We start from the raw sequence: 14,765 nt of genomic DNA on the forward strand, positions 1-14,765 counted from the left end.
AAGATTACCTATGATTTGAGGCTCAATCATCACTTTCTCTCTCTCTGTGTACTTTGATGAAGTCATACATGCTGACAAGTACCTTGTACCATATCCAAGGCTTCCATTCAATATTAGAGCACATCTATAGGTACATTAGAAATTACAGCTCCTGTCAAAACAGTTTTTCTGTGAAATACAAGTAATGGTATTCCCTGTATTTGAAAGGGACAAATGTGTCATCTGGATGGAGCTGAGGGACTTGTTAACACCATTTATGAAGGATCAGTTGATACCCTGGAAGCTCACTGGTGTCTGAACAACTTCCACATTAGAGAACTGAATTCTACTGTCCTTAAGACTCTTGAGTCTACCAGGAAGCACAGATTTGCTGTGATTTTCTACAGGGTTACAGTAATTTTGAGAAGCTAAAGCTAGAAAAATTTCATAGCATTTCTTCACCAGCAGGATCTACTCTCTGAGAGTTGTTCCTCTTTCCTCAAGACAACAGGAATTAGCCTTTACTAGCAAGTCAAATGGCAAGAGTCACAAACGTGTCCAGTAACAGAACCTCAACATCAACAGATGCTCACAGCCTCTTTGAGACAAAGAAAGGAAATTCTGGTGTTTTGGGGGGTCTGTATATGATTTTCCCAACATTGTGATTGAAACATTATGATGAGAAACATCAGTTTGCCAAATTGTCTATGTAATTGTTATAATTACTGACTAGATAGGCTATTTAAATGCTTCTACCCAACCAGAACCAGTTCTCTGGAACTTAAATTTGTCTGTAATGAATGTCCATTCTTATTTTTCTGGAGAGATACGTTTTCATTACTGAAGTTGTCAATATAAAACTTTACTCTATCTTAACATTCTTCACTGACTGAGTTCTCCCCTTGATGACAAATAAAATACCCCCAAGCTGTTAGTGCATAAAGCAATTTTTATTTCACAGAATCCCAGAACGAGTGAGGTTGGCAGGGCCCTCTGGAGGCCATCGGCAACTGGGCTGGGGCAATCCAAGCACAAATATAGGCTGGTGGAGAACGGATTGAGAGCTGTCCTGGGGAGAAGGACCTGCGGGTGCTGGTTCACGAGAAGCTCAACATGAGCTGGCAATGTACGCTTGCAGCCCAGAAAGCCAACTGTATCCTGGGCTGCATCAAAGGTAGCGTGGCCTGCAGGGTGAGGGAGGTGATTCTCCCCCTCTACTCTGCTCTCGTGAGACCCCACGTGGAGTGCTGCGTTCAGCTCTAGGGCCCCCAGCACAAGAAGGACATCAAAGAATTAGAATGAGTCCAGAGGAGGGCCATGAGGATGATCATGGGGCTGGAGCACCTCTGCTATGAAGACAGGCTGAAAGACCTGGGGTTGTTCAGCCTGGAGAAAAGAAGGCTCCGGAAAGACTTTACAGCGGCCTTCCAGTACCTAAAAGGGGCCTACGGAAAGGCTGGGGAGGGACTCTTTGTCAGGGAGTGTAGGGATAGGAGAAATGGGAATGGATTTAAAATAAAAGAGGGTAGGTTTAGATTAGATATTCGGAATAAATTCTTCACTTTGAGGGTGGTGAGGCACTGGAGGAGGATGCCCAGAGAAGCTGTGGATGCCCCATCCCTGGAGGTGTTCAAGGCCAGGCTGGATGGGGCTTTGGGCAGCCTGGTCTGGTGGGAGGTGTCCCTGCCCATGGCAGGGGGTTGGAACTGGATGGTCTTTAAGGTTCCTTCCAACCCAAACCATTCTATGTTTCTATGATATCATTTGATACGTACTCATTTCCAAATCCCTCTAGGACTTATCTCAAGGAATTTTAATTATTAGTAAGCTTCTCACCAACCCAAGTCCTCCAAAAAGAGAGCTTTAAGAAAGAATAAACGAATTAAGAGTATGAGTTTTCTCTTCGACGATGCTATCACATATCCTTATGGTTTAAGAAGGATTTATTTAAACATCTTTAGTTACTGAATTCACCAACACTTACTGTATGGAAAATGTAGTCACACACTCGAGTGCAGAGACCTTGACTGTTTTCTATTTCCTCAGAACAAAGGTGGGAAGCCACTGAAGGATTTGTTACCAAGTTATCTTAACCTTATGTTCAGGGCATAGAATCCAGATCAGAGATCTTTCAGATCAGAGATAAACGAAGGGCACACTCTTCTCTGGGTCAACATAAGAAAATGAAGAAAGGTTTTCCTATGCTAGCTTCCACTCTTTAGGATTTTAAGGGTACAAAGATCCACAAAGAAAATATGGGAATCCAAAGAGTTCAGTGCTGCCTTTAAATTTAGGAGACTAAAAAAAAATTTACCTGAGGAAAGTTCTTTAAAAGAACATCCACATTAAGTTTGTTTTCTTTGTTTCAAAGATGTAATAAAAGCAATTGCTGAAATTGAAATGCTGGACCAACTAGTCTACTCTGCTATTTTTATGTCCCAGTGATATTTTAGGAGAACTATAACCCAATGAGAAATTTAAGGGTAAGCTAGTAGGAATTCACAGAGCAGGAAGGATTTTTTAATTGAGCTGTAGCTAAAGAAAAGGGGAAAACTCTTGAGCAATGCAATTGTTTAAATACACTGAAGAAAGTCTGTAATTCAACACCAAAATACATCCCTTCAATTCAACAAACAACTTTCTTAAAATCTGAATTTGTGAGGGCCCTCTTCTATTATTCCTGAGAGAAAGAAAGAGTTACCATGTTTATGGTACCCTGGTAACCCACCCATTGACTCTGCCACGGCCACGTACAAAACAATAAAGGACAAAGAGCTTCACACTTCTGTGTACAAAAACTGGCAGATAAATAAAACAAGCTATATTTATTTAAATAAAAATATTTTCATATTTAAAATCATTCAAATCTAGGGCACTTGTTTTTAATTTTAAAAATGTCTTAAAATTTTTCACCTTGAATCCTGTGATTTTTACTTTTCAATAGACAACACGCAGGCATTCTTGGAGGCACAAATTTTACTAAGGTTCTAATTAAGGGTTGAAAAGTCTCATCTTGAGTAAGCGTACTACAAAAGCCAAAGCATGGGTTCTCCTTTCAAAGTTGTTTAACATTTACTTCTTAAATTACACAATCTGGCTCGTTATTTGGCTAGAAAAGCACAGATATGCATGTGATGCATAGATAAAAATTTGTTTTAATAAACAAGACATAAAAAGATTTTTGTAAATATGGAATGTATATCCTTCCTATTTTCTTACCAGTATAATGATGTAAGATTAATTTTTAATACGTTATATGAAAACATCAAGTCAGTTACGATGACAGTTTCATTTTTAGTACAATGCATTCCCTTCTATCTATTTTATCTATCCTGTTTTCCTCTTTTTTGAAAAATGCCCTCCAGATCCAGCAAAAAACATGACTTAGAAAATCCCATAAAAATAAATACCTACATCTTTATTTGTAATGGGAAAAGTATTTAAATGAATTAAAGAACTATGACTTAAGTTTTTATTGAACCTTTCTACAGAACAGCATGTCGAACAGTAGATAACAGCATTAGGATGTAGTGATCAACAGTGACAGCCAGCCTACAGCAAAACTTGTTCCCAAAGCTAGATTTACAGGGTCCCCACTTCAGGGGCTTCTAAGAGCAATCCCAATTTATTTAGAACATAGTGAAACATCAGTATAAACATGTGTCCTCAATCTGGAGAGGTAAACAAATTCCTGTACCCGTTTTTCAAATTCAAAACTGAGAAGAGTAATATAAATTCACGTGGCCTAAGAAATTCAATTTATTTTTATGCTTCTTACTGTGATACAGTACAAATGACTATTTACCTTAGAGAAAGTAGGTATTTTGTTCTCTCTCTGAATGTGACTCATTACATGTTTTCTTTTCTCTTCTGATCGATACACCCTTACTTCTTCTTCTCCCTTTGCTGTTCTCCATTCTTCCTGCCTACTGAAAATAGAAAATTAAGATGTTAACTTTAAAGCAAAAACACTACCACTGACAGAATCTCTTACAAATCACAGAATAAATGTTCAATGGTTATGACGTGCTTTGAACAGTAGTTTCTTTCTTTAGAGACAGAATTTGGCTTCAAATACCCTTTCTGAACAAAGAAAGATTTCAAGTGGCAAGGATTGAATACATGGTTGTGTTCTGTTCAAAGGACATCTGACTTAACTATTCCCAAAGCCATGACTCTAAATTCGAAAGCAATTTTCTTGAGAAATATTCACAGAGTATCTAAAATATAATTGAAAAGTACTCTTTCTTGTTTATTTACAAGATACCAACTTTAAATCTAAAGAAAATCTGCATGTTTATACACCAGCATTGTGTCTTAGGACAGTAACTGTCCCTCTTAAAAAGATTTCCAAAATTTTAAGCATTCACAAAAACCCATGGTTATTTAATAATTTCAATCTTGTTTCAAAAAGCTAGAGCAGTCTGAGTATAACTAGTAGAGGTTTTTTGCCTTATTGATATAAGTATTCATCACAAGACAATGTAACTGAACAAAATAAAGTTATTTCAGGTTTGAAAAATCAAAATTCATCTCTGGCACTTAATGCCATGTGTCAGTGTTCCGGTTTAAAATGTCAGAAACAAATGCAGTTAAAACATACCATAACCTTAAGCCACAAATCCGAAAACATTTAGGCAATTAGATTCCACTGCATATACAAGTTAAATTACTCTGTCATTTATTAAATGGTTATTTTTTATTTGCATGACTTGTGTAAATCGATGGTTTTACAAGTGACGTGCAAACAGATTTTGTAAGAATTATGAGACCAGACAACAGGTAAATACCACACAAATAATGCTGTGACAACGTGACTTTCAAAACCGTTCAATTTAACAAAATTCACCAAATTAAAATTCACTGCAAACTGGGCCTATGTTTACCTGGCCACACCAGAAGATAGTTCAGGCACTACAACCCTTCGACTCCAAGCAACAAGGTCCCGTTCAGTGGCTATTTCACTTCTTGGTGCATTACTGTGCATCTGACGCACACCTTCAATTTGTCCACTACGTCTTAATCCTATATTTGGGGGTGAATGAACTTCAGAGGTGGAACTTACAGATCCTAAAATGTCAAGAAGTGATAGCTGTACTCAAATGGAAATTTTACGGGCAACAATTAAAAAGAAAAACTTGAAAGAAAAAAGAAGTATTTTACCTAACATATTACTTCAGAAGAAGGCAAATGTTAAATTAACTATTTCAGCATTTCCTATAACTTCTAAAATGTGCACACTGGAATATGTATAGGGCTGCAGTACACCATTAAAAGATATATATATATATATATATATATATATATATAAATAAAAGGAGCAGATGCATCAACACTCAAGTGAAGCAAATATCTCATTGGTTCACTGCTGTTTAAAAATGCTTTTGAAAATGTTTACAAGAAGCTGACCAGTGCTAATGCACTCTGGACCCATTTTATAGAACTGTGGGCTATCTCACTCCATTCACATACTCCTCAAACTATCTTCTACCTTCAAAAAAACCCAAAGCCACAACATTGAGAAGTACTAGAAACAACCAACCAACCACAACAACAAAACATCCAAGTTCCTCCAAACATCTACAATTATAGCAAAGATTTCAACATTTTTTCACACTTTTCACATACATTATTCTTACTTACTTGGATAGATTCCCAACCATGATATTTTTTTTTTTTGAAAGCATTGAAGACTACCCCGTAATCTACTGCAAGATATTAAAGCATGGAATAGCTGTACTGAGAAACAAGTTGATCTTTCCCTTTTTCTCCCTATTTTCTTATTTGAGACAATTCAGGTTTCCCTCAAACAAATGACCAATTCCAGATTAAGCAGCAGAGTGGTTAAGTCTAAGGGAACACAGTTACTGCAAGTTCCTTGAGCGAGCATACAATAACTTTAAGAAAGATAAATTTGTAATGTTTATAATTCTGAGATTTTGCAGAAGAAAAAATAATAAATGGGAAAACTGAATGATTTTCTGTCATCCTGTACCTACTTTCTAGTAGTTGAACAAAGTCATGCACAATAATATGCGATTTACATTTGCAATTGTCAGCTGGTTCTGTTGAAAAAACAGAACACCCTCTCCTTACGTAATTTACCTCTGCTTATCCGGCTGGTACTACTAGTTCCTGCCTCCCCAGAACGTCTCTGATCCTGCTCTTGCTGAAGTCTTTGAATCATGCTATCCAACGGACTAACTTCTTGATTTGCTTGTTGACTAAGAACTTGATTCAATCCTGTAAAGACACAAGACAATAACACAAAAATGTTGAAGAACCTTCTATCACAAACTGTTCACTTATTTTAGCTTGTCAATTTGCAAGTAGAATATATAATCACATGCTTAAGTACTAGCTAAAGCATATTTTTAACATCTTTTTTGTGTGTTTGTTCTTGTTTATAAAATTGAACAACTTTTTCTTAATATCAAGAGCGTTAAGTTTCCTGGAGCAGGGTGAAGATGATCGCACATAACTACTGATAAAGGCTTAAATTTTATCAAGTGCAAACAAGATACAGAAGCTTAATACAACTGTTGTCAACTCAGTCAATGTAAATTGTCCAAATGTGCTCTTTGCCTGCCTCAAATGCACCATAAAACACTTTGGTAAAAATTTAAATGAAAGAACTACATCAAGACGGTCTAACTGAATTACAACAGTATTATCTACACTAGAGAACTGCAAGCAGTCAGAATGCTTGACTGAGTTCCATGGAGGCAGAATGATGACACAGGTAAGTAATACTGATTTTCTTTGGTACATAGAACAATCCAGGAAACCTCCTTTAAGGCAGGTCTCTTGAGTAAAATACTGGAAATAGTTCTAAAAGAAAGGATTACAAGCTGACAGTACTGTTTCAGTGCAGCAAACTATCTTTTGAGATAGCATGTAAGCATAAACAATGCAAAACCTCTTTTTATATTCACAAAAAAAAGTTATGGGAGAAAAAGGCAAGGATTACAGCACTGATTTGAAAAGAAAGTCAGATACCTCATTACAAAATACACGGTGGAGTGGAGTGGAAGGAAACTCTTGTTAATAGAAGCAGAACTTCCAAAAACTTTGTAATGAGGGACGACAATGTTCAAAGAAACAAGCTACACAAATTATTTTCCCAGTATCATTCCAAAGAGATATGGTATAAACTTTGCAAGATCAAGAACAAGATACTACAGCAATTGTGTTGTGAAATAAACACCTTTGATTATGGCTAGAAGGAAGCAGCCATTTCTTAAAGGATGATGTTATGCAGACAGAATGTAAATATTTAAATGCTCTCAGAGTTTCAAAGTTAATTTAGTTGAAGTCAACTGCCCCAAACCAGCAGAACCTTGAAATCAATGAATGAACTCTGGTACAACCACAGCTGGGTGTTTTCTGACTTGTATAGTAAGGCAGTCAGATTTATTTGGTGATCTTATGAGCAGACATACTGTCTCACAAAAATAATAGGAAATACTATAAATAACCCAAGAATGATCTTAAAGAAACTACTACCTAGACAAAAGGAATGTTTTTAAGTATCTAGCTTCTGAAATGTTGCCTTCACAAATTCAAAGTTCAAACAGATCAAATAGTAAAGACACTGGTGTAAGCTTGATTTTTTTCCTACATATTTGGTTTAAAAGATCTTCAGGTAACATCTAAGGAGTAAATTGAGCAAGATTATCTGAATTCCCCCTACTCTTCTAGGCCCCTACAGAAAACTTCTTGACAAGACATAAATTGCCAGTGCTCTGAGGGAGATCCATCAAATCCCACAATAAAGTCTCTGAGAGCAAGAACCTTCGTTAGTGGAGGGGAATATATGAAATACACCAGCACAGTTTAGCTCTGTATAAGACTGCATATACTGTTGCTAAACTGTAAAGATGTAGACAAACACCCTTTGTCTCTCCATCTCTCTGTCAGCCCTGCTGATGGCTTCCTGCTATTAAACAAAATGCTATGGGCATCATCTGGCACTCATGTGTCACCATTAAATTTAATACTGTTGAGTCTGTGTACACGGTCTGACTTGTTTCAAGATATTATACTGGAGAACATGCCCAGGACATTTTCAGATTTGGAGGACTGAAGAATGTCATGGCTCTATGCTGCAACTGTAGCAATGAGGTAAAATCATTTCTTGGAACTCTAATTTTGCTTCAAAGGCATTAGCTGAAAATTTAAGAGAGAAAACATGGCATATGTTCACCAGAAAGGCTTTTTTCCTTCTTATAAATGCTTCTCAGGTAACCTTTCTTTCTATAACTTTGGAGGACATGTTGAAATGCTCCTTAAAAATGATTATGTAAGTAAATATTCAGCAACTTGTCACCCTCAGGTCTACAAATGAGGATAAACATCTCTTCTGGGAACAACACTGACAGTTAACTTTCCTGGAACATCTGATATACCACAGACTTCAATATACATAAGCCACTATTTACAGGTGCACAAAGCTTTCCTATGTTTTCAAGGATATCCAAATATTAAACAATGCCTATCTTGAAAACATTTACAGCTACTGTCACCAGTCGCTGTTTGCTCATTCATACTGATATTGAACTAGTAAAATGTAATAAGTAGGCATTGTTTTTTATATCTCCACTCACGTGGACCATATTTAAGCAGTTTCCAATAGCCACTGGCCCATAGTATGCATGTTCCTCACACATAGTACACATGGAGAATATGACTTTAGAGGAATGTCCTACATTTTGCATTCTCATCAAGCCTTGAGAGCTCTCAAAGCAAACCTTATATTGAATGACTGTCTTCATCTACAGAAGAAGAAAATTTTGCATGTTTCAGGTGTCCTCTTGTTTTTCTCTTCTTGTAGGTATTATCCATTCCAACTGATCTGTGGAAGATCAGTCTATTTCCTAGGCTTTTTGAAGTAGGAAGTCTTACCCCAAGGAGATCAATTGTAAGCTCACTCAACATCATCTACTGTTTCAATAATGAAACGAGCTCCAAGCTAACTTATGTTGTACCATCAGCTAGGACTGACTTGATGGATGACAACACTGTAAGTAAAATAGTCTATCACAAGCAATCAGTGTCAAGCTTGTCAATGTTATGTGAATGACTAGTCCCAATAATGAAGAAAAAGAACAGAGTGAGAGGGAGAATGTACAGCACCTGTAGGCAACTGCATAGGCTACAGTGTACCGAACTGAAGTTTTCCATACCTGAAGATGTCACTCCCATCTGAGGAATAAGTTGTTCCTCCCTGCAGTTCTCACGACCAGGAACTAGCCTTTGATACCTTGCAGGATGAGGGTTGCCATCCACATCAACCAAAAATGGGGGAGGCATAAGGTGTGGAGCCTGCTGTGTCTGTTCATCCAGGACGAAGTTGTTGGCGTCACGGATAAGGGGCCGATAATCACTATGAAAGAACATCTGATCTGCTATCTGTAAACAAAGTCATTTTGTAATTTTTTAAAGAACCTATTAAAAACCATACAGAAGATAACTGCCAAAAGTATTTTTAACAATGTTATTGATGGTCACTTTTGCATAAACAAGGTTACAAACTGATCTGTTCATCTCACTTTCAAGGGGAAAAGTAAATTACTTTTTTCCCCCTAGTATGCACTTTCTATATTCTCACAAGGAGAATAACCCACAGGTTTGAGGGTGGGGAGCATTTAAAGAGCAGAGGAAGGGGGCAATATATAACTACTTGTAGACATTTGGCAGAACATAGCATAGATATATTAAATAGGTTACATATATTGATGTATATACATCTGATAATGAAAAATGTGTCACAGACTTATGAGCTATGGTGTAGGAAGAAGAGAAAAAGGAAAATATTTATCACATTGCGTGACTGCCAAATATTTTAGCACCAAAAGCCAAACATGTATATTCTTATTATAAAGCTAGATATGTGAAAATGTCCCCATAGAGAAAATAAAGCTGAACTAAAGTTGAATTCTTCAAGCTCAAAATTATTTATTTTCAGTCCACCTGCTTGCAATTTATTCTAGGTGGCTTTCCATTGACAGTGAAGACTGAGGAATTCTTTTGTCCAAATTGCATGTAAAAAGGCTTATGGCACTATCCCTTGCTGGCACACACATCTCAACATTGTGCAATCAGAAAGACATTGAACCACAAGGAGAAAAGAGAAAGAGAACAGAAGACAAACTGCAACATGTACTACACATCCCAACACTACTTACTGGCAAGCAAAACCCCTTGGCAGCTCACATACTCAGTTTAACTTTAAACAAGTGAAAATAAAGCCATGAAATCATCGTTCACTCAAATTAGATTTCCAGTGCAGAATAAACACGATTGAACAAATGACCCAAGGCAGAGAGATATCAAAAAAAAAATCTTGTCTTAGCTGTTAAGAGACAGGTATTTTAGAACAGTCAGAGGAATGCCCCAGTTCTAGTAGAATATACGGCGTTGTCTGAAGAGCATGCTCTATCATGACCAATTCGTAACACAATTTCCTGTAACTTGATATGTAGAAATCAGGCTGGCAGAGGTTATAACATTTAAATCACGCTCAGAGGTCTAGACTCTCAATGACATTAAGTCTGCTTGTCCAGGATGTGAGAAGACCAGGAAAGAATGATTTCCACAAACATGTCAGTTACAAAATCAGAAAGTGCCTACGTGCACCGACATGATGTGAATTAATAAATTAATAAATAAAGTCATAGGAATCTTTGGATCTGGACCCCACACAAATTCTAAGAAGTTCCACCAGGAAGAAAATTGGGAAGATGCACGGAAAGATGCAGTAGCAAAAAAAATTACTTCAGGGTTACCCTTACAAAGTGCATGTGCACAAAGTGACATCTTACTGCAATAGGAAGTCCTGAGCGGAAGAAGTACTGTTGCCAGATTCTCAGTTAACAAAGGCTGAATGAGAAAGATGCAAACATTTTCATGTGTCTGAGTGACAGTCAAAGCCTGCTTACCACCTCTGTTCCTTCAGCTCAAACAGCTAGCTCAATATGATAAAGATACAAGTCCTTTTTGAGGTTTTTGCCCAGAAATGTAACGGTAGAATATCTGTTACTTTCACTCAGTGCACATTTTCCTATTAAGTACTTCCCATACTGAGAAAGAAGAGAATCCAATGGCATAATTGCACAGACTGTGAGTTTTAACATGCTGTGATTTATGTGTATAGTGCTGTCTACATCCTGTGCTTACAAAACTTTGTATCAAAGAGGAGATCTGAAACTTCTTCCTCTCCTAGCACGATAGTTTCTGGTGCAAGATCAAGATGGAATTCTTTGCAATTATTTTTCCTGTATACTCTGCACTGGTATGGTAGAGAGAGTAAACAACTATTTTTTTATTCCATGAGATAAGAATGGCATTTCATGGAGAACCCAGGCTCAGACCAACTGTCAGGTAGAACTCCAACTGTTAGGTAGAACTCCACTACTGTCAGGTAGAAGTCCCTGCTGGAACCTCAGGAAAGATCTCATCCCTCAGGCTACTCCAGGTCCACAGAAAAATCAGAAGAATTACATGATTTAGAGAATCTTAAATGGCTATATTCATTTGCTCATACGTTAAGCAGACAGTTAGAAGTACTAACAAACAGATGTGTTTCTTGATATACTATCAGAGAGCAAATCCACTACAAAAAAGAAGATAAACCACCACTGGGACACGAGTCCTCTGTACATTTGACTTTACAAACCCAGCTTTGCTGTTATGGGAAAACCTTCCACAAGGTCAGAGCTCTACCAACAGACCGTCCTTCAGTAACAACACTACACATTCATAATCGCCAGTTTCTCCAACCAGGCACACCTACATAAGTGCAAAGAGTTTTTCCCCACTACTGCACCAATGCACCACACAGGAGCAGTGAACTTGAAACAGGGAACTGTGGTTTGTGTAGTCTATAGGTACTAAAGCCTTAGAAGGCTCAGAGATACAGTCCAATGCAATATTCAGAATCAACATAAAGGTACGTATCTTTAGGTCAGTTATGCATTTTTGGACAAGCTTCCATCTATGCATGGACTTCTGAAGTGCGTGTGGCCTGTTGACAGTGAGCTCAACTCACCTCTGATGATCTTCACCCAGTCAGAAATCTCAGTTAAGACTGGCTCACATACAATTCCCTTAATTGAGTCAAATACTGAAGGAGCTCAAAGCAAACAACAAGCATAGTCCTTTTTCGACTCACAAAGAATTACTCCACAAAAACATGTACCATCAAAAAAGAGAAAAAGAAACACCATCACCCCAACACCATCACAGCCAAGATCATACCAGAAGAGGGGGGGAAAAAAGGGAAGGGGAAGGGGAAACCTGGACAGTGGTTCCAATCAACTATAAGCCAGATACTATTTGAACCCAACATGAAAAAATGTTTACAGGGAAAATCAAGAGCCTGTTCTCTCAACAAAACTAACGTGGTCTCAGCTAGAATCATTGCTCTGAGCACACTTCACAAATACAAGAGTACAGGATTGGTTATCATACTCCTTTCTCTTGTAAAGCTCATTCTCCGAGATGCATGGAAACCACTTTAAAGCCAAAAAACGCACAACCTAGCAGAACGTATTCTCACAAGATGTCTGGAAACAAATGAACAAGGAGCTGAGGGTGGGACATCAGAAAACAGAGCACCAAATCTCCAGCACCTACCCACCTGTAGTTACCTTTTCTACAAAGCAGGTCAGACAAAAATGAAAGAAGAGATGGAATCAGACAAGGAAGAGGTCTGTAACTTCTAAGATGAGATTTAGGACTGAGAGGTAAATCCTCTTTGTTCCAATTTTTTCTGTGGTCAAGACGGGATTGGCACAGTAGTAACTGGAGAGAATCATTGTAAATCATCCAATAACTGAAAAAAAATAATCCTTTTTTTTTTTTTTTTTAGAGACCGCAGATAAAATCCCAAGAGAACAAAGGGTCTGTTGTGTTCAAGAAGTGAAAACCAACTGGTTTTATTCAAACAGGTCCAATCCCTCACAAGCAAAGTTTTCAGATGGCTACATAAAGGAGAACCCTGGTCCATCACAGCAAAGATAAACTGGCTCTTGGTTTCAATTTCATTTTCAGCATTTATGAGTTGCAGAGGACTATGCACTTTCAAAATGACTGGAGAGAAAAAGAAACCAATGGTTGGAGAGAAAAAGAAACCTCAAACAGTCCATCAATATAGTAAGAAAACCCTTTCCATCACAACAGGCTTTAAAGTTTAGAAGAGTAAGGACACTGAAAGATGGAAGGACCTTGAAACTGATCTAATAGCGCCCGTTTTCCTTGCTTGTGGTATCTTTGCTCCTGTTCACTGTCTTTGGAACGAAAGGGAAAATGCTCAGGTGAATTAACTGTAGTAATAGCTGAGGGATAGCAACAGCAGCCAAGTACTTCAAGTTATAGTTGAGAAACATGACAAAAAAAATCCTAGTATAAAATGCTGCTGTAATGGGCATCAAAACAAGAGCTGGAACACTACAGAAAGAAATAGAGTGGTTTACATGACAAAGATTAAAACTGCTTTTGCTCTCCCTCCTTCAGGCCCCTCCACACTGATGTTTGCCACAGTGATTTCAAGGCCAGTCTGAGTCAAAAGATCCACAAGCAGGAGGAGGCAAGATCCAGAAGCCAGCACTTCATCAACAACCTTCAAGTACCAGCTATGAAAATGCAGATATGAGAATCCTAGAGTAGGTGTGTTTGCTTAAGTTTTAGAGGGAGAGGAGAGACATATCACCTCTTTCCTGGGTGGTAAAAGAAGTAAGGACCTTGTAGGCACTGCAAACTGTGTAACTGGTACAGTTCAAAGGGCATGCTCATCAACAGGGGGAAAAAAAAAACAAACTAAACTAAACACTACAAATCTTCACTGTCGTGACAGTCTGTTACAAGACACCCATACTTAGAATAGACCATGTTGATTATGACTTAAGAATAAAGATGTAATATTTTAACTACACAGCAATAGTAGAACACTGCTGTGTAAACACCACAGCATCCATGACAGCAGAAATACATTAGCAGACATAAAATTTTTAACTAGAACATACAGTGCATGTACTGTAAATAACTGTCACTCAGGCTATGCAGCGTTTAAATAGAGGTATCAGCAATTAGTTCTATTACATGTCCACCCATCTTCTGTCTTAGTTAGGAACCAATATATATAAAGCAAAATATTTAACTATTTTCATTTCTAATGCTGTTTACTCATTATCCATGTGGATCCATTAGCAGACACTTGCAACCATCTCACCTCACTTAAGAGAGGAGACAGTGACTGCATGGTTTTTATTTATTTTTTAATTTCCCATGCAAAATAGCATGTTTCTGTAGCTTGAAACAAGAGATAGAGAAAGAAAACTCAGTGTCAACAACAGGAATCTGAAACATCCTGTATTCATGGCTGAAAAATGTGTTGAGATACAGGCTCTTGAGATGAAGCACTGAAGGAAAGCTTGCACAAATGCATTCAAAACAGACAAACATTCTGATATTCATCTTGTACTGTACCTTGTCATATTTGCTACTGGAACCAAAGCCAAAAATCAGAAGGTGACCGTGAGAATCAGTACATGCAAAATGCTGTCCATCAGGAGAGCACTTGCAGTCAAAAACTGCACCGTGTCCTTGTCCTTCAATCTGAAATACATCAATATACAAAATAATTAAGTTATCAGAAATAAATTGTTTTCATTCACGATTCTCAAATTTGTTGTGATGTTGAACTTTATATAAAATCTGCAAGACAGTATACTGCTAGATGGAAGTTACTTTAAAACATAGTTTACTTTTTTGAACTATTCACTTTT

The 14,765-nt window shown here is 37.6% G+C and overlaps 1 protein-coding gene across 5 annotated transcripts in view; it reads right to left on the reverse strand.

The window, feature by feature from the left end:
• The window catches only part of LOC121066996 (pleckstrin homology domain interacting protein), a 115,501-nt gene that overhangs the window by 37,873 nt on the left and 62,863 nt on the right, over positions 1-14,765 (reverse strand). For 3 of the 5 annotated variants that reach the window (XM_040550887.1, XM_040550886.1, XM_040550891.1), the window contains 5 exons: positions 14,467-14,595; positions 9,165-9,390; positions 6,085-6,222; positions 4,866-5,049; positions 3,785-3,908 (listed from right to left, as the gene is read on the reverse strand). In XM_040550887.1, the coding sequence (XP_040406821.1) occupies positions 3,785-3,908; positions 4,866-5,049; positions 6,085-6,222; positions 9,165-9,390; positions 14,467-14,595 (801 nt within the window). The remainder of the gene's footprint in view (positions 1-3,784; positions 3,909-4,865; positions 5,050-6,084; positions 6,223-9,164; positions 9,391-14,466; positions 14,596-14,765) is intronic. The other 2 variants (XM_040550890.1, XM_040550889.1) reach the window with 1 other exon arrangement.

Source organism: Cygnus olor, chromosome 3 (assembly GCF_009769625.2).
Source record: "Cygnus olor isolate bCygOlo1 chromosome 3, bCygOlo1.pri.v2, whole genome shotgun sequence".
Classification (NCBI taxonomy): Eukaryota; Metazoa; Chordata; class Aves; order Anseriformes; family Anatidae; genus Cygnus; species Cygnus olor.